This window comes from Alternaria dauci, chromosome 2 (assembly GCF_042100115.1).
Source record: "Alternaria dauci strain A2016 chromosome 2, whole genome shotgun sequence".
NCBI lineage: Eukaryota > Fungi > Ascomycota > Dothideomycetes > Pleosporales > Pleosporaceae > Alternaria > Alternaria dauci.
The window spans coordinates 4,111,128-4,130,767 of record NC_091273.1 but is presented as its reverse complement, the minus strand read 5'-3'; the positions used below and the strand labels follow the sequence as shown (position 1 = coordinate 4,130,767).

The 19,640-nt window shown below is 53.0% G+C and overlaps 4 protein-coding genes across 4 annotated transcripts; 1 reads left to right on the top strand and 3 right to left on the bottom strand.

Moving 5' to 3' along the window:
- Positions 1-8: 8 nt before the first annotated feature.
- On the bottom strand, positions 9-1,924 carry ACET3X_003385 (uncharacterized protein; the record flags this gene model as incomplete). Its single annotated transcript, XM_069448654.1, has 6 exons — positions 9-244; positions 297-686; positions 738-989; positions 1,051-1,226; positions 1,308-1,502; positions 1,581-1,924. The coding sequence occupies 6 exons, from the start codon at positions 1,922-1,924 to the stop codon at positions 9-11; spliced, it is 1,593 nt and encodes a 530-aa protein (XP_069309932.1).
- Positions 1,925-5,536: 3,612 nt separating this feature from the next.
- On the bottom strand, positions 5,537-7,418 carry ACET3X_003384 (uncharacterized protein; the record flags this gene model as incomplete). Its single annotated transcript, XM_069448653.1, has 4 exons — positions 5,537-5,746; positions 5,798-6,694; positions 6,744-7,110; positions 7,159-7,418. 4 exons carry the CDS (start codon positions 7,416-7,418, stop codon positions 5,537-5,539), a joined length of 1,734 nt encoding a protein of 577 aa, XP_069309931.1.
- A 3,798-nt stretch (positions 7,419-11,216) lies between these two features.
- On the bottom strand, positions 11,217-16,218 carry ACET3X_003383 (uncharacterized protein; the record flags this gene model as incomplete). Its single annotated transcript, XM_069448652.1, has 2 exons — positions 11,217-12,107; positions 12,157-16,218. The coding sequence occupies 2 exons, from the start codon at positions 16,216-16,218 to the stop codon at positions 11,217-11,219; spliced, it is 4,953 nt and encodes a 1,650-aa protein (XP_069309930.1).
- Positions 16,219-17,233: 1,015 nt separating this feature from the next.
- On the top strand, positions 17,234-19,125 carry ACET3X_003382 (uncharacterized protein; the record flags this gene model as incomplete). The annotated part of the gene is made up of 2 exons (XM_069448651.1): positions 17,234-18,059; positions 18,110-19,125. 2 exons carry the CDS (start codon positions 17,234-17,236, stop codon positions 19,123-19,125), a joined length of 1,842 nt encoding a protein of 613 aa, XP_069309929.1.
- Between the last annotated feature and the right edge of the window lie 515 nt (positions 19,126-19,640).

The following is a 19,640-nucleotide window of genomic DNA, read 5'->3' as shown; positions in this document are numbered from 1 at the left end:
CACCCAGCCTAGAGAAAATACCTGAACGTAATCGCCCGATCCCCAAGCGCGCCCAGCTCCTCTGGAGTATATCCGTTATGCGCACCTTCGGCTACCTGTCGTTCCCTCTTCGCATTGATGCGCTTGTAGTTGAACACCAAGAACAGCAATGCTAGAATACCCGCCACGATGAATCCGAGTTCAAGAGCATGGCCGAGAAGATACCTGGGCGCGTCTTCTGTGCGGTAGAAGTTGGAAGCCATGGCTGGGGAAGTCAGAGACATAGTTGGGGATGATATAGACTGAGGATAACTCACCGCCCGCCATGTTACCTACGGCGATCTGGATAGCTTGTCCTGTAGCTCTCTTGGTGCTCCCAGCCAGATTGTTGGAGAGCCATGTTATATTTCCTGGAAATGCCGGATAAAGAGCACAAGTAGCAATGAAAACACCTGCATATATTACCCCTGGTACGCTGCCACCAGCGATACACATGATGAAACCGACAGCCATGATGCACAGGCATACCAAAATGAATGGATACCGCTTGCCAGCTTTGTCGCTGTACCATGCGACAGTAACAGCAAGGACGGACGCGGTGATGTAGATGGGTACGGTCAAGAGTTGAGCTGTCGAGGAGCTGTATCCGAGTGCGCGAATGATCGAGGGTAGGAACAGCGATATACCATATTGCGGACATACGATCCCTGACTCTATTAGCTTGACGCATAGAAGAAAGAATGCAAGAACAGACATACCCCAGTATACCAGAATATTTACCCATATTTGCCAGTCTCTAAAGGCCGCTTTGACAAATTTCCACTGAAAACTGTCGTCCTGCGCCACCCTAACACCACCATCGGCCTCTTCCTTGAAGTTCTGGTATTTCAAGCGGTAAACGACAAAGGCGCGCTCTTCTTCTGTGAGGAAGGAGGCGGTCTCCGGAAAGTCGTATAGGGTGAAGAATGCAACTATTGCCACGAGGACTGTGAGAATTCCTTCTAGAATGACTAGATGTAAGTGTACAAGGTCAGTACATGTATCAGATGCAATCCCTACAAGGGCACTTACAGATCCAGCGCCACCCAGCAAGATTTCCTACGCCATCCATCTTTGCAATGCCGAATGCCAGCAGACCAGAGAAGGCGCCCGCGACGGAGGCGGCGGAGAAGAAGAGGGCTTGACGGAACTGCGCTTCGTGGCGGGCGTACCACATTGTGATGTAATATGCTACTCCAGGGAACAGACTGTTCGTGTAAACTGTTAGTTGCCGATTTAATTGCTCGCAGGACAGGATTCGTGGATGGGACTGGAACATGAGAACATACCCAGCTTCCGTCACGCCCAAGAAGATTCTTGCAATGAGCAATCCCTCGTAATTTTGAACTATCCCCATGAGCGTCATGACGATACCCCATGCTACCATTATGGTCGGAAGCCAGATCGATGGCCGAAGTTTCTTGAGCAAGAGGTTCGATGGTACTTCGAAGAAGGCATAAGTAAAGAAGAATGCTGTTAAACACCTGTGTATCCATCGTTAGCCTATCATGGTTCCAGACGACGACAATGGGGTCACGGAAAACATATCACAGGGAGCATACCAGTTGTATTCCGCACCAGTCATGTTGAGGTCTTCAGTCAATCCTTCAATCTTCGCATTACCGATATTTCCTCGATCCAAAAAGGATAGCAGATACAACAGTGCCAACATTGGTATGAGGCGCAAGTCCATCTTTCGCAGTATCTTCTTCTCGTCAAGGTGAGCGAAAGATGCCATTGTCACACCAGGACTCGTGGCCATTGCATCGATGCGTTCCTTCTCTTCGGCCTTGGAGTTTCCATAGCCAAAAGATGTGATCGAGGCTTTGCGTTCCCTGTGGATAGACGTGCTATCTGGGGAATCGCTGGCCTGGGAAAGCCGATCTATGGTAGGCTTCTCGTCCATGATGATGGCGATGGTATGCAAGTACCAGTGTTAGCAACAAGTGAAGTGGGCTGTGTGGGAAGGAAGGGATCGCAACGATAAGGGTATCCAACAAGTAAGGGACCTCTAGCTCTACACACAAAAGTCTGGGGATCGTCACAAACTACGGCATAAGAGCCACGAGCCGCTGATCAACGCCCTCGCGCGAGCGCGGACACTGCATGTTGATGATCCCATCGTCTCCACCCCCATGGGGCACACCACCATTACTCTCTGCCGCGGATATCCAACAAGCATCGATTTCACGCCGCGGGTACACATCCCGTCTGTAACGAGCACAAGCTCGGTCATAGAATAGATTCCGCCATTGACGCACGCCCAGACCCTTCCCACCCTCTTAACCTTTCTGACCTACTGTCCGGCCACTTACCATGCACGAGTGAAGCCTTCGACGTGCGTCAAGACTTTTTCCGTCCAGTCTTGTGTGACAGTGAGAATTTTGCCGTGGAGGCAGGTGGATCTGGGGAAAGCTGGGGTAGAAGCGGAGGTGATGACGGTACTTTTTGATTGTTGGGGGTGACGTGGGTGGGTGGTGCAGATGGCGGGTTACTGGTTTAGGAAAGAGATCGAGGCAGGGCGGAAAGTGCTCCGCTCCTCGAGACTGCCGTGCACGCTGTATTTCAGAAAAACTTTACACCCAGTAGTTGTCTAGGTAGAGTGTCGTCCCACAAGGAAAAGATTGCAGGCTCTCCTGTAGCTGCCTGGGCCCAGCTGGAATCTCTTGTTGTACCGAGTATTGAATCACGCAGTTGCTAAACACATGTGCAAGAGAAGCTTGTATGGGCTATGAGACGAACAAATCTGATAATGTTGTTATTGATACATGAATGTGAAACCCGCCCACTTCTAACACCTTAGTTTAAATCTAACGGTCGGGATACAGAAACGAATGTAGGAAAGACAACGTAGTGGCAACGGTAGCGACAGTAAGATCAAGCAAGAGCTAAAGAAATCGACTGGTAGTACAAGGTTTAAACAACAACAAGAAGAAAAAATACTAGGCAATACATGTAACAACAAGAAGACGATGAAAAATCAGAACATGTACACAACGCCATAACTCTGTCATCAACAAGAAACAAAACCATCTTCGTTGACATGAAAGAAAAATGAGATCGGAAATCCAAGGTGAGAAAGGAACGACAGGAGCGAGCTGAAGCAGCTGACGGCTACCGCCAAAAGCTCTATCTATTCTCACACAGAGGGCAAAAGGTGTGCCAGCTCGGATTGTCTGCACCGCATTTGCCGCATTTCCACATATCGTCAGAGTGGTCTGGAACAACAACAAACCCCCCATATGCTTGAGTACAGCCAGCATCCACCATCAAGGATGCGGAAGCACAGGAGTGGTAGCTGCCCGCCGGGCTAGGGTGATACTGAAGCTCCATTTGTGACTCGTCAAGTCGATAGTCGAGATGGCCCGACGCCTGTCTCACACTTGGTGAATTGGGTGCGATACAATGCTCGTTACTTCCGCAGTGGTGACCAGGAATTGTATCGTGCTTGAAACTGGCAAGATATGTGCTGTCGATGGGGGAGTTGGATGGCTTCATGTTTGCTAGAAGCTGTTGATCTGGTGTTGTTCGAGTTTGTGATGACAGGTTGGAATAATGTCTTCGATACCGAACCAGGGTGTGCAAAGTAGCGATTTTGTGTCGTGTGTGTTTGGTGATTGCGACAGATATTAATGAGTAATAGCTTTGAGTGTCGTTGATCGTTATGGATGTGATGAATGTTTAGACTGAGTGTGTTGTTTGGACTGATACAACAGTAGGTTACGGCGCTGTAAGTAGTATATATGTGTCTCTAGACATAATGTGAAGCTTCAAACGACTTGATAATAATCATTTGCCTCGTAAAGTACCGTGATACTAGCATTGATCCACTTCAGCAGGGGCGCGCAACAGATGAGATGTGCCCTTCGTACTTCATCCAGTCCCTTCTCTTAACCCTACCAGCCAGAAGAATAATGCCCAATGCCCACATCGTGAAGAAGTGCGCTTCACTGTAGTCGTCGTATTGCTGGCATCTAAGCCTACGAGAGGACGTTGACTACTACGGAGTCATTACAGTACTCCAGCGAGCATCGTGAAGTCCAGCTGACGCTTCTTCATTAGGTGAATGGTAAAGAACAAAAGAACGGCAAGCCCGATAGACAGTGGCACAGCACGGCGAGACGTAGTGCTGCACCCTAACTACCCCAGTACGTTGAGTCATTCCTGCAGACACTATACAAAGGAGGTATGTCGGGCGTCCTCGCCATGCAAGAATTGCATCATCGGCGAAAGGCGAGCACGAAATACATGGAAATCGTGGAAGTATCGCCTGTCCATGGACGAGACCGGGCGCTGGAACGCGAGTCCGTTGTCGAGATCTATGGCGTGCGTATGGAAAGCGTGCCCTTCGCGATGCTACTCACGTCAACAGCATTGCAGTTCGTCTCCACACTGACTGGCTAGACTTCATATTCGACCAGTGATTCGAAGACCGCGACGCCACGGTAACACCATAGCCACCGTCCTCTTAAGATGGCCCATGAAGCGCGCGTAGAGGGCGTTACTTTATCGCGTCGTACCCTTCGAATCATGAGCGTGCGTTGTAAGGCTGCGCGGTCAACTCCGGCGGCAGGCTGGAATGCAGTGCAGCAGGCAATGTTGGCCTCAGAAAGCGCTCAAAAGGGCATGAAGCAGGCAGTCGGCGCACCATTTGCCTTGTCGTATACTGCCATTTTGGGATAACGGACGCGAAAGAAGTTGTTGCGCGCATGTCGTGATGCTGCGCAGGTGACAAGGAAGGACTCGACTGACGTGGAAGGCAATTACGTACGCTATGTATACGCTTGTTAGCAGTACCACGACGAGTTGACTGTGAATTTAGCGTATCAGGACACGACGTCGTGTCAACGGCCGACGACGCTGCGACGGCAGGGCGTGGTGTTCATGTGCAAGCATCACAAAGGGTAGCCAGCACCTAAGCTCGAGCTTGCCGTACATCCGGTCGACCCCGCCCCTCGAGGAATCTTCCAGACGGTAAGGACGGCAACGATCCAAGACTCTGTGGTTTGCTTGAAAGTTTGGCCCTCTGATAAGGATCTTCCGCATACGTTGGCGCGTGAGCTTGGTGATGAGGTTAATGCGACGTGTTGTTGATGAGTTGCAGAGCTGCGTTGGGTGGGCAGGCGCGATCCAGGCAGCGGAGTGGGTATCGTGACTTGGCTTGGCGAACGTATCCGCCAGGTGGATAAGGTGGGGTTATGGGATGCGATACCACAATCCGTGAGTAAAGGCATTAGTTTGTACATGTTGTTCGGAGAAATTGGGCATTCGAGCACGCATTATCCTGTTGAAGGACAATAACATGTAAATCGCGAGCCAAAGCAGCACTGCACCCTATAAACGACAAGACGATTGGAAAGAGACATAGTGGCAAACATGTTGGAAAGACCAATATTGAAGATTGTGATAAGATCATATTCTTTTGTTACATCAGGTGAGGTCACCGCCAGCACCTTTGGTGATTCATGTATAACCATGGTATCCAGTGGATAAACGAATGGAGCCGCTGGCGACGCATCTAAATCAACCACGCGATGAAGGTTCGGTAGAACCAACTGCCGCCCTTGCCCTCGGTAGCCTTCTTCTCGGCAGCATGAGCGAGGAAAATCTCCTCCTCACGATCAATCTCGGCCTTGCCAGTGTAGAAGTCGGCTTCGTGAGGCTTAACCATCTTGGACTTCATGGTGAACTTGTAACCGAAGATGCAGATCAAATAAACGGGAATGCCCTAAGGTAATGCTTAGTATTGAAGATGAATAAGACTGGCTGCTTGACTTACGAGGTATCCAGTGATGAAGTTCTTGTAATCGAAACTGCCGTAGCTTCCCTTGGTGAAGACGCTGAAGTTCTTGGTCAAAGCAATGAGAATGCAGAAGAACAGCGCAATGTAGGAGCCAGTCAGACCGAATGGAGCATGGTAGGCCATCTGGTCATTGGTAATGCCCTGAGCGCGGCGCGCGCGAACGAACCAAATGTGAGACACCAGGAGCGAGATCCAAGACATAAGTCCAAAAATGGTCGTTAGGTTGACAAAGTAGCCGAAGACAACCTTGGCATCATCCGCGGCATTCATAAAAGCAGTGCAGCAGAACAGCGCAGAGATGGCCAAAGCAGGCACGGGTACACCACGCTTGTCGGTCCAGAGGAAGATCTTGGGGGCATGGCCCTCAACAGCAAGACCGTAAATGGTACGGGAGGCGATGTAGAGATCCGAGTTGGAGGCGCTGAAAGTGAAGAGCAAGATGCAAGCATTGACGATGCCGGGAAGATGTCGGATTTTCGCAATCTTGATAGCAACGACGAATGGCGAAGCGGACGAACCAGTAGTGGCCTTGTTTGCAAAGGCGAGCTCCTCAGAATCGTAAGGTACGATCATTCCTAGGAAGAAGACGGACAAACAGTAGAAGAACAAGATCCGGTAAAAGGTAAGCTTGATGGCGCGAGGAATCGTCTTGCGTGGGTTCTGGGCCTCGCCAACGGTAACACCGATGAGTTCGGTACCAAGGTAGGCAAAGACAGCGTTAACCAAAGAGCTCCAGAAACCGTAGAATTTGCCGACAGAGCCGGTCTCGATGTACGGCTTGAAAGCACCAGGGTCGTTGTAGTACTTGAAGCCAGTGGCGTCACCAGGTCCAGCACCGACGGCGAGCAGGAATGAGAGGATGATGACACCGACCTTTGCGCGAGTTAGTTTGAGGTTTGAATATCCAGGATATAGCACTTACAATCGTAATGACCTTGATCGAACTCAGCCAGAACTCGAGCTCACCGAAGAACTTGATACCGAAGTAGTTGATGCCAATGATGGCGACCAAGAAGATTGCGATCCAGACACCCGGATTGACTTCGTCTCTGGATTTCCATTCGGAGAGAATCAAAGCGGTGGCAGTGAGCTGGTTCGGCGTTGTGATGACATACTTGCACCAATAAGTCCAACCGAGAGCAAAACCGAGAGCAGGGTCGCAGAAACGAGTAGCATAGCCAGCGAAACCAGAGGCGTGAGGGATCCAAGCAGCCATTTCGCCAAGAGCAGTCATGACGACGTAGACAATGAGACCGACCGAAGTGTAAGCGATGAGGATTGAAGCAGGACTGTTGTCGTTAGTCTAAACCCAGATTCACCAGGTTTGCGCGACTTACCCAGATTGTGCAAGAGCCTTGCCAGTACCAATGATGAGACCAGTTCCAATGGCTCCTCCGATGGCAATCATAGTGATGTGGCGCGACTTGAGACCACGGTGCAGATGCGAGTGGTCGGTGTGGATAGCAACGCCATTGGAGTCAACATTGGGGACCTCTCCGCTCGCCGCCTGGTACTCGGATTTGGCACCATACTCAGGATCGGAGTTGTGAGGGCTTGCGCCGTCGGAGGAACCCGACTTGCGGTTCCAGACAGCCATGCTGAAGGCGATGTGGTGTATACAGTCTGGTTGACTATCACTTTATGGCGCACAGGAAAAGAGATGGCGGGGCGCGAGCGCAGACCCAAGAAGGTGAAGCAATTCAAGCCCTGGGGGGATTAGGGGAAAAGGAACTATATCAACGACAAGTCCTTGAAATGCAGGCGAGTGAGGCAACGAGAAAGCCTTGAGCGCGCCTGGGGCAGCAGGGTTGACCGGTTGTTATACGACCGAGGCTGCGGGGAGGGCGAGAGATAGTGGTCCCAAGAAACGGTGCTGATAACGAGCTACCCGGGAGGCTTGTCGCGGGCGGGCGAAGTAACCCAAGACGGCCAAGCAGAGACATTTGCAGTGAAGGGATGGTGTGGAACGCGCAAGAGCAGAATCAGCCAATATTGGGAAGAGGTTTCTTCTAGAGCTTCTTGACCGCAGCGCCAATCGCCCGGTTCAGCGAGCCATGGTGGTGCGTCTGTCTACTCTGCGTGTATCTCCTTCTTGATGCAGTTGGGCTGGTGGGACTGACCCTGTTCTGCATGGCTTGGCGCATGGCTTGGCATAACAAGCCAAGTTTGTTGCCTATCCTTAATTCGCTGGTAGTCTGATAAGGACGTATTTGACCTTTGTGGGAACCGACAAAAAGCGCGCCATGACCAGCGCCCGGCGACGAATAGCCTCGGGTGTGTGTGTCAATTTTTCCATGCCTTGGGGAGGCGGAGGCTTCTCCAGCCTTGTGCAGCATAGCGCTGCCTGAGGCCACGTTGCGAGTGTACCGTACAGACATGGCGGAGCTGCGTCGATTGTTGGCATGATGATGGCCAGGTCAGCCGCGGCGGTTTTGCCCCCCCGCATCGTCGTCAGGCGGCTCGTGCACGGGCCGGCAGCTCTTTGGGGTGGGTGGCAGGAGTTGACGCGCTTGACGGTGCCTCCGACACGGCTAGCCTCCACCCACCACCCACAAAGACCCAGTCTTGATTAATGCCCTCGCGACAGCATTAATTGATTCACATTACATATCGCGTGCTCGGCAGCTCCACACCAAGACAAACGTACTCGGTGCTCGTCCGCGTCCGACACACATCGGTCCGACCCACACCCGCAAGAGATAGCCCTATCAAAACCGGAGACTTCATCTCCTTGGTTGTGAGATGGAATCACTAACGAGACGGTTCTCTAGCGCTTTGACGGTAAGATTTTCACTTAGTGGCTGCCGTCGTGGTCGTGTCTGCAAACGTCGGCGCTAAGCATATGCTTCTGGAAGACACCAAGATTACGACCTCTGTCTGCATTGGCGATCTCCAAGGTCACTCGATGCTCGTTATCTACTTGGCCAACATCCGAAGGATTTACTGGACCGCTCTGGCCGACGATTGCGCCGCCCGCCAGGTTTGACGCTGATGTTGGGCCGTACCCAAGCACTTGGTATCGTTACCAATACCAACTTAGCTGTTCAAGTGCGCGAAGCAAATGGAAAGATGCTAGGGTCCCTCGTATGGGCCGACATGTGACTTCAAACAGTATGACAAACATCTCGCATGCGCCAATCGATCCAAGCTCGGAAGAGCAAGGGGGAAAACTGCCAACTCGTTCGGGACAATATAGATGTCACTCTGTTCCTACCACAGGGCGCAGGCTTTGGCGTCTAACGGTAGGTTCGGCCCCGGATCTTCTTCGTGCGGCTATTGATGATGACGGAGCGAGTTTCCCCTTTCGTAGTTCACGCCCAGAACTCAATCCTCATGCCCAAGCCTTCGCCTTCGCCTACACATCTTCCATCGCCTTCTTAGACACGCCATCAATGACGCAAACATTACTACAGCAAAGACACTCACCACTGTCACCACGATGTACGCCCCCGAAGCTGTCCCAGAGGAAGATGCCGGACAAGACGGTATCTCTGGCGGGCTAGAGTAGAATGTACTGGACTTCATTGTCGAGGTGCGCTGCTCTCGAATGATACAAGCTGGAAGCGGTGGTACCGGCGCTGTCACAGTGATGATGCGACGAAGTGATTGAGGGCTGACCGCGACAGCCATCTTTCCGTGTTGGTGGAAAAGAAGAGAGAGAAAAGATCAATGACACGGGATCGAAGCGGAAAAGAAAAGAAGGCATGGTGCATAAAGAGCAAGTATTGGTGTAAGAAGGCAACGACCATCTCGTATGCCATTCGTTAGGATCTCTGACTGCCATGCCCAGAGATACCGTTCACACATCTGTTTCGTAACGCCGTCAAACGAAGCCTATCAGCTCATCCTTTCCCAACAACAGTATCCCAGAAATATCGAACATGGTGCTATACAGAGCTAAACCGCCGATGGGTTCTCGAAGCTCTTGCTGTACGGATATGGCTGAACCGACTGGGTTGCGAAACCGACATGGTCCCCTCGTCCTCTTGCACCTATGGCAGGCTCGACGGGCTCGTTGGCATAGGGCTGTTCGCGGACCAACGATCGCGATCCGTTTGATTCGAATTGAGCTTCGACATTGGACTGGTCAGGTCGAGTTCCGACGGAGGCCGTATTGAATCAAGCTCGGACATCCGATTGCTTGCATGGCTATACATTGTGTACGGATCATCCCCTTGTAGTTCGTGGGTAGGTTCGTGGTTGCCGTGGGTACAATAGTCCGTCTTCCCGTTGGAGCCAACTGGCTGCGTTGATGATACCACAGGTGTTTCGCTAGTCTGAGCTGCTTTCCGCCTCTTGCGGATGACGAACCACGCTATCAGTGCAATGACTGCAAGACCGACAACCGTAATCCCCGAAGCGAGTCCCCCTGTCGCAGCCGCGCTGAGCCCTTCGCTTTTCGTACTCGCACTTTCAGCAGCTACCAGCGTGGGAGCTGGCTGTATAGACGAAGGTCGTGTTATCGTAAGCATCGAGGACGTCGTAGGAACGAATGCGGACGTGGACGCCTCTGTCGGACTCGTAGACAGTGGAGAAACGGACGTGGACGCTGGTTGCGCATCAAAATACGTTAGCAGTATGTTGTCCGTTGCGATCAGAGTATCGATATCGAGACCATGGTTACTGCACTCGAGCGAGACGGAGGCAGCAAAGGCTGTACACAGTCAGTCAGAATCTCTACGTATGATTGAGAGCTCACGACAATACCTATTTTTGCCGGCTCTGCGCAATTCTTTAAAATACACGCCAGTGGTGTAACTTCGCCATTAACTAGTCGTTCAACCCACGCCTTTTCTCTACACATGCAGTAAAAGTCGCTAGCGACCCTGCAACAATAAAGCGATTCGTCCGAGTCTGTGACCTCTTCTGTGGCTTGCAGAAACACGAGTCAAAATAGGTATCCGGAGGTATCATTTGGAACAAAACAAGTCTCATATGCTGCGCCGCAATATGCATCCTAGTTGTCGACGGATGGAAAGGAAGGTTGAGCGAGGGAGGGGAGCGTGGCGCAGCTGTATGCCCAGAGACATTCTATGCTATTGTAAGATAATCAACACATTCAACTATCTAGGCTCGACCGTTATTTTCGCTACACGGACGTCATGTGCTATGCACGACTAGCCACCCACAAAACTTTAACACCAACAAAAAATGAATCAGGTATCCTTCGCGCAAACAAGAACAAGAACAGTAGCAATAGCCTATGGATATGCAAGAATGAGCGCCAAGTTGCCCAAAGCTCATCGCAGCATGCCAGGGCGTTGGCCATAGCCAGTCTCCCAAGGTTCCGACTCCGTAACTCCACCTACTCACTGTGAATGCAGCCTCTTGTGTCGCCGTAGAAATGACGGTACTGCACAGCAAACCATCCAGATGTCCGCATCTAATATTCTCCTTACTCCTTTTGCCCTTCGTTAAGGACAAGCTCAACAACAACTTGACTCCTCTCGTGGTACGGATGCTGCAAACTCAACTTGACCGTCCTGTTGTGACTGGAGCCTCCGCTGAGTCCGTCGTCAAGACACTTGACGTCGCGCCCAGCAATGACCTGGCGTAAACGACCATTTTGTGCATTCCTGATCTCGACAAAGTCGGGGTCAAACAGGAGAACATAGGGCCCGTACATGGCGGCGGACTTTGCTTTACCGACAAACTCCATGATGACAGATCGCGAAATATCACCGTTCTTATTGATGTACACGGCACACTCTTCGTAGCAGAGAAGGAACTCCTGATCAGAGAGGCGGAACATACCCAGAGGATTCTGGTTTTGCAGTCGTGAGGCGATGGTGGCAACGTGTGACTGCTTCAGATCCGGCACAGACCACGGCTGCTTCTTGTCGAGAGTGAGCACTTCAAAGCCCTTGGCTGTGGAGATGGCGAGCGACGAGTGGAACAGGTTGATTGTGTAGCACTCGGCCGGGATGTAAAACTCGTCGTATTCGCGGAAGAACTCTGTGCGTCCGGACTTCCATATTCTGGACTTCTTCTCGGTCGACTTTTGGTAGACAGGTTCAAGAACCTTGAAGGTTGACGAAATACCGTCGCGCTTCTTGTAGAATACCAAAGTCCTGTCTTTCATTACGCCAGTGGCAAAGAAACCAATGTCGCGTGCGCCCGATAGCTTCTGGGGTGCTCGCCGTGTAGAATCGTTTGAGGGAGCCACGCCGCTTACTGGGCATACGGCATCGAGATGGTATGCTATCAGTGCTTTATCGGAGATGAGCAGCATCAAGCTGAATTGTTCGAGGACGGCTATCTGTGTCACGCGTGGTATTTGAATTGCCTATGGTTGTTAATATATCACCACAAAAGATTATCAAAGCATCGCCTACCTTGGACCACCCTCTGGGGTTATCAAACTCTGATACGTAAACTCCAATGTCTGTACCGACGGCTACCATGTGCTTGCCATAGGGCTGGCTGAATGCTGTAGCACAGTTCACTCGTGCGCGGCAGATGGGTACGGGCCGCCCAACGTTGACGAAAAGCTTCTCCACCTCGTCGACTGCGCGATCCAGCGGCGTTCCCTTGATGGTTATAGCTCGTTGCGATGGCATCGCGCTGTCGTATGCAAAGGCTGCATCAGCCATGACTCGCAACTTGAAAGGTTCAGCGTTCTGAGCGAAGAGAGCAGCTGCGTGTCGTGTCTTCGCAATGATGAGCTTGTCGCACCACTCAGCACGATTTGATGCTGATGGTGCATATAGCGTGTAGGTCTCCTTGCCCAAATGTTTTACTCGGAACGGATACAAGATCTTCTCGTCTTTTGCGGAGTCATTTGAGGCGACATTGACCATGGTCTTACCGGAACCGCTGGTGTTAGTGGACCCAAGTGAGTTGTTGGTGCTGGTGTGTTGCAGACCACCGGGTGCAGGGCTGTTGTTGATCCTTGTGGCGACGCCAGAACCGACTCGTCCCGAGACTGTAGTGACGGTGGATATACCCTTCATGGTAGAGCGCACCACGGGGTCGTCGTCTTCGCTCTCGAGCACTAGTAGATCCATAGGAATCGGTAACCTTGACACATCGTACTTCTCAGACTTGGTGACGCCGTCTGCCTCGAGTTTTGCGACTGTCTTTGCAAGCACCAAGTAGTGATCAAAGAGCAATGCATGAGTCTCGAGCCAATTAAAACGACTGCCTCCCATCCTTTGCAAATCACCTCGGAAAATGAGTTCTCGTCCCAGGTGATCGAGGTTGAGCTCTACTCGCTGCATTCCTGGGCGTAGGATGAGTTTAGCCTGCAGGTCGGTAAGACTGACTTTCCGGCCCATCTCCGCTACACGGCTATCGCACTCCAAGGTCACGGCTTTGATCTCGTCTTTGGCTATCTGGAGATTCCGCTTCTCCTCGTTGTCCACAGTCGAATATTTGAGTACCGTGTCTATGAGAAGACCATAGCGCTGCAGTCTGTCGATGGGGCCCTTCAGATAAGTATCCCATCCCAGTTTCTCGGAAAGTTTGTGTTTTTGGGCCTCATCCAAGAAGGTACGGAACAGTATGTTTCGGTCTGCTTCCTGTCGAACAAGGAAAGATGCATATGGGAATGCTGCCGCGTATTCGATGTAGGCTTGCTTTGCTTTTCGGATCCATTCTCGGAAGATGTCGCTGAATCCTACTATCCATGGTCCTTGCTCTTGTTGGCGGTATTTTATTTGCGGCAGGAGATGGTCCTCGTTCGCTTTCCGTACAGCGTCTACCTTGCTGAATACATCGTGGACGAACCTGTTCACCCGCTTGGGAGAGATGACTGGCGGCTGGGCGGACTGTAGTCGGTCGCGGTACAGGTGTCGTAACACATCAAGTCGACTCATGTACTTGTCCTCACCCTGTACAATTTCGTGCAGAATGTTCTGACGCTCAATTTCTTTCTTGTTTGCCCCTTCAATGTCTTCTTTCTTCAACTTGTAGAACGTGGCCCAGTCTTCCGAACGAGGTGCGGCGGATGGAGCGTGTAGATCGATCTTCTTAAGCGTCCGTTGGCAATGGTGGGAGTAGCATCGACCCGGGCTCGCATGCGTGTGTAGCATAGGCGCATAGCAGCCCGCGCCAGTGAGCTGGAATATCACACCAGTCATGCTTGCGCTCGAGAACCTCAGCCATTCTTCCTCGTGCACAAGTGTGCCTGCTTTGTACATCTCAGACACTACCCGACTACTGAGCGTCTCTGCATCCGCAATGTTCATGGTGGGAACTTTGTGAGTGAAGAGTGCGATGAGACCTTCCTGTATCGGGCCCTCCTTGAGGTCGTTCTCGCCTTCGGTCATGCTCTTGAGCCATGAAATGATCGAGCTGAGTGCCCAAGGCTCGGTGCATTTCTTGAAGTCGATAGTGGAAAGCTTAGCAGGATTGAATCGCTTGCCGGCTGGGATGGTAGGTAGATCGATGGCCACGGCTTCAGCACTGCCAGGAGTAAGGGTGTTGCCGTCGCTGTCCATGGCACCGCCATAGAAGGTATTCCGGTTGCCTGCAGCCCGAGGTCTGTGCCCCTGTTCTGCGTCTGTTTTTGATCGTGGCAAGGGGATGGCATCCCGAGCGTTGCTGTGCTGTAGAAGAGAAGTCGAGCGGGGCACGGGAGCTCCGGTAGGAGATATCATGTGCATAGCGTTTGCATCTACTGGATAAGAACGCTGCGTAGGCGGAGCGTTACGCCAGTATTCGTAGGACCCAGATCCAGTTGAGCTGTTGCTTTGGTGGTTCAATCTTGGAGTCCTACCGGTGTTTACAGGAGGTGGTGGCAGCGGCCGGTTCGATATGCCCGGGTGATAGAACATGTCCGGTGGCTCGCCTGGCATCACCGCCGATGGACCCATGAGTGTAGAGCCAGACAGGGTTGATGCGCTATCCATGAGTGTGACCTCGTCGCCTTCGTCGTAGCTCCGCCGGCGTGCGCTAGGCTCTTCCAGACCACCGGTACCGAATGTGTCGACGCGCGCGTTGCTCGAGAAGGATGGGAAGGGATGGATCGGGTCGTAGTCGTCGTTGGGAGGGTCGGATCGTCGTTGCGAGCCTGAGGTCGATGCTGTGTGGCTTCCCGCTGCCAGCTGGCTTGGATCTCCGCCATAGTTGAAAGACGGCGTAAACCCGCCGCCATATGTACCCACGTCCATACCCACGTAGTCGCTGTCGCTTGCGCTCTCCTGTCGCATTGGCTCGGCGGGCATCTGGGGAGAATGTAACGATGTGTAGTTGCTGAACAGGCCGGTGCCGCCGCTAGCCCTGCGAGCTTCGTCTGCTCTTTCTTGCTCCTCGGCCATCTGAAGTGCAGCCAGACCAGCAGCTGCTTCCACGTCGCTCTCATCACTGGCGTAGGTTTCGCGTCCAGGCTGCACGCCGTTTGTGCCGTTCCTGCCCGAGGACTCGCTATAGTACTGGCCGTTTGCTTGCTGAACCTGCGCGCCGCCAGCGGTCATATTCATAACGTCGTTGAACAATTCGTCTTGATAACCCCCATTCTGCGGCGAGAAGTATTCGTCGCTGTCAGACTCGTGGGGTGGTGGGGGCAGCGGCCGCGAGGAGACTGTGTTTGTCCGCTGGGGCGAGCCATGCAGGGGGACCTCGGGCGTGGATGGGAGGGCATTGCCGGACATGGAGGTATATCGGTCACCCCGCTGTGAGCCATAGCCGGTATCGTAGCTCGGCGGGGAGGGGAGAGGGGCGTGCGAGGCGGATGAAGAGTAATACCCCGAGGACGCGTTCGAGGGCCGTCGATTTGGGTATGTGCCCCAATCGTCGCCGACAGATTGCGCGCTGCCGGGAGGAGCTGGCAGGGGTGGTGGTGCTGGCGTTGTGTAAGCTGACACGCGACTCTGGACAGAGGGCGCTCGTCCAAACTGCGAGTTCTGGTATATTGACGGCGAATGAAACGAGGCGGTGGGCGAGGTGGGCGAGAAGCCATAGGGCGCGGAATTGGCAGGCGCGATGTTGCTGTCGGCGTAGGCAGCTGGGTTGTAGGGCTGGTGCGAGGCCGAGACAGAGACGGCAGGCGCAAAGGTGCGGTTGCTCACGCCGCCGTAGTGCTGGGGATTGGGCAGAGCGATGGGCTGCGTGTTGTAGTTCTGGGGGTTGTATGCCTGCTGCTGCTGCTGCCCCCGCTGGTAGCCATAACTGCCCCCGTATCCGCCCGCGGTCGGCGACATGGGGCCCTGAGAGAGCTGCGGGGAGCTGTTTGCGCCGATGAAGAGCTCGTCGTTCTGGCGGGCGGCGATGCTGTTGCGCCTGTCGAGCTGCTGGACGTGTCCGTAGCCAGCAGCGGGCGCTCCATTGGCGGCGTCACCATTGTCTTGGCTTGGCGTGCGGCGGTTGTAGGGGTCTTGGTACTGGCCTGGGGCGCCCACGTTGGAGTGAGGGATGCTGGGGTTGTAGTAGTTCTGGCCGTTGCCGTAGTAAGACATGACGGCGGGAAGACGCGATGGGTGTCGGTGCGGTGGGAAGCGTCATTCACGAGGCTACTATCTGACCGAGTTGCGCGGGCACCATGACCGGGGCCGCTGGGCTGAGCGTACGAGTCCAGCAACCTAGCCAGCGCGAGGGGGGAGGCAGACAGGCAGGCAGGCGGACGGCGGCTCTGCGACTCGTGCTGTCGAGTGCGCTCGCATGCGCTGGGCGAGACTGTCTCTGGCGATGTCTGGGAATGAGCGGACGGGTAGGCCTTGCCTGTGCGTAGATGGCAGCCGTCGAGCGAATCGTCAAGCGTGTTTTGGCTGCCTGTAGCGTCGTGGACGGGCCGCCGAGTGACGCTGCGACGGGTCCGTAATATCACAGTACAGAAACACGGAGCTCCGCAATGGCGATGCTGAGACTAGGCGTGGTGCGAGGACGGCTTGAGCTTGTTTGCGGGCGTTGCAGTCACCAGCAGTGCAGGTATTAACGGAGAGCCAAGAGCTACGGAGCGGAACTGTGCCTGACCTCGTTACCGTATCATCATCGCGCATCACGGCTGCCTCAACGGCCCCCAAATCTTAAATGTCCGCACCTCTGGCGAGCCTCTCATGCTGGGCACTCTTCAACCTGTGCAACTCATGACAGTGCAACATGTGCACGCGTTGCCACTGTTTCTCCTCTAGGTCGGCGGCTGGTGCACCCTTTCGCATAGCTCGCATGGCCTGGTCACAAGAGAGCGCCGCACCGTGAAAAGACACGCACCAGCAGACGGGTTTGTGTACTCAGAAGAGTGTCCCCGAGCATTGAGTGCGATGCACAGCTCGTGTCAGGTACTTGGTACTCAATCTTACCCCGCAGTGCTGCTGGCGATGCTGTCACCATCTCCGCCTCCACGCTGCTATTTCCGAGGTCTGACAATAGCACCTTTATGTGATATGGCGCTCTTGCTGTTGAAACCAAAACACTCTTGCACGCGTTGCTGACAAGCTTACTCTTTCCGATCCATAAATTCATCAACATTTCGACATGGGCATCCAGTCAGATCCACCAACATCACCGTATGCAGCCCCTGGCAGTGCTGCTGACGACAACATAAAAGTCCGCGACCAACTCCCTCCAGAAACAGACCAACATGGCTACCGAATCAACGAGCAACCCATGGGCACCAAGAGAAAAGTCAAAGTCATCCTCATGGGCGCAGGCGCATCCTCCCTGAACTTCTTCAAGAAAGCCGAAGAGGAGATGGAAAACCTGGAAATCGTGTGCTATGAGAAGAACCGTGATGTTGGTGGTACGTGGCTGGAGAACCGGTATCCTGGATGTGCTTGCGACGTTCCGTCTGTCAACTACCAGTTTTCGTGGAAGATCAAGCTTTGGTCGCATTATTATTCGTATTCGCCCGAGATATGGGAGTACCTGAAATCGATCGAGCGTGAAAACAACTTTATTGCCAAGTACATTAAGCTGCGGCACCGCTTAGAGCATGTCGAGTGGGATGATGCAGCTGGCCTGTGGCGGTGTCGGGTTCGTGATCTGGAAAAGGACGTCGTCTTTGAAGATAGCGCCGAGTTCTTCATCAACGCTGGAGGCGTCTTGAACAACTGGAAGTGGCCGGAAATACCAGGCTTGAAAGACTTCAAAGGCAAGCTCATGCACTCTGCCAACTATGAAGAAGGCTACGACCTCTCCAACAAGCGAGTAGCGGTTATTGGCGCTGGGAGCTCAGGCGTGCAGATTGTCGCGGCCATACAGCAAAAGGTTCAGCACCTCTACCACTGGGTGCGATCTCCAATATGGATTACCGCAGGCTTCGCACAGTCCTGGGCAGGAAAGAACGGAGCAAATTTCAGATGTACGTCCTTTCCATCCAAACCGTCAACGAAGAGCACTAACATCTCCCAGACAGCAGAGAACAACACCGATACCTGGAAGAAAACCCCAGTAAATACCTCGAATACCGCAAGCAGATTGAGAACGAGCTCAACCAACGCTTCAAATTCATCATCAAAGGGAGCGAAGAAGCCCGGCTAGCTCGCGAATACGCAGACACGGAAATGCGCAACAAACTCAACAATGACCCCCGTCTTGTCGAAAAAATGATACCCAAGAACTTCAATCCAGGATGTCGTCGCCCAACACCAGCACCAGGATACCTTGAAGCGCTCGTCGCACCCAACACAACCATCTTCACCGACCCCATCGGCTCCATAACCACTGATGGTTTCACAGACCACGAAGGTACTCACCACTCCGTCGACGTAATAATCTGTGCAACCGGCTTCGATACCTCCTGGCTCCCGCGCTTTCCGTTCATAGCACATGGCCATGATATCCGCGATCTCTGGAGTCCCGAGAAAGGCGTGACATCATACCTCAGCGTCGGGATTCCCACATTTCCCAACACCTTCTCCTTCTGTGGCCCATATGGCCCTCTCGGTCACGGTTCCTTCATGCCGTTGATCGAGCAGTGGACCCGCTACATCTTCTCTGTCATCACAAAATGCCAGGTCGAGAATATCAAGTCCCTCACTCCTAAACTCGCACCTTCGGTCCAGTTCCGTCAACACGCTGATCTCTTCCTACAACGCACAGCGTGGACTTCGCCCTGCCGCTCGTGGTTCAAGCAAGGGAAGACGGATGGGCAAGCAGCGATTTGGCCCGGTTCGCGGCTTCATTTTCTGAAGATGATGGAGAGCCCGAGGTATGAGGACTTTGAGATTGAGTATTGGAATGCGAATATGTGGGCTTTCATGGGGAATGGGTTTGAGGTGAGAGAATTTGATGGGAGAGACATTACGAATTATCTGGGGAATCTGGATGAGGAGGGGAGGGATGTGCAGCCAGAGTATGATGAGGGGTTGAAGAACATACTGGGTGGGTTTACGTTGGGCGAAGAGTATGTTGTGAAGGGTGGGTAGTTTGGACGAGTGTCTGCTCAGACAAGTATGCATCGTGAGTCCTTCAGACTGTTATTGGTTTGACGTCCTCGTGTTAGGGTCAACACGATTCTTGATGATCACTCCACTGAAAGCCTGTCTCGCGCGGCCCTCTTTCGATTCCAGCCACGACACAAGGTTTGAGGCGTGTGTGTTGAGTGCGGCAATTTTCACACCTCCAACATGTTGAGTTGATACATATTGAAATGGGCGCCCGATGGCAATTGGCGCTTTGCTTACTATACCCCAAACACTCTGCCTCCGCGCCATTCATAACCCCACAATGCACAACTCCGTGTGAAGGCATCCATCTGAGCACACCACTAGTCCTGAGAGCGGCAAAATACAGGCAATGGCCTGTATCAATCTCCGCTTTCGCTTTCAACAAGCGCCCGGCACTTCGCCTGCACGACTCGATGTCCTGGGTGGGCATCGACTGTGCCCCAACCATGCTCTATCAGCACCCCAGACGCATTGGCGATATCATGGTATTTGCC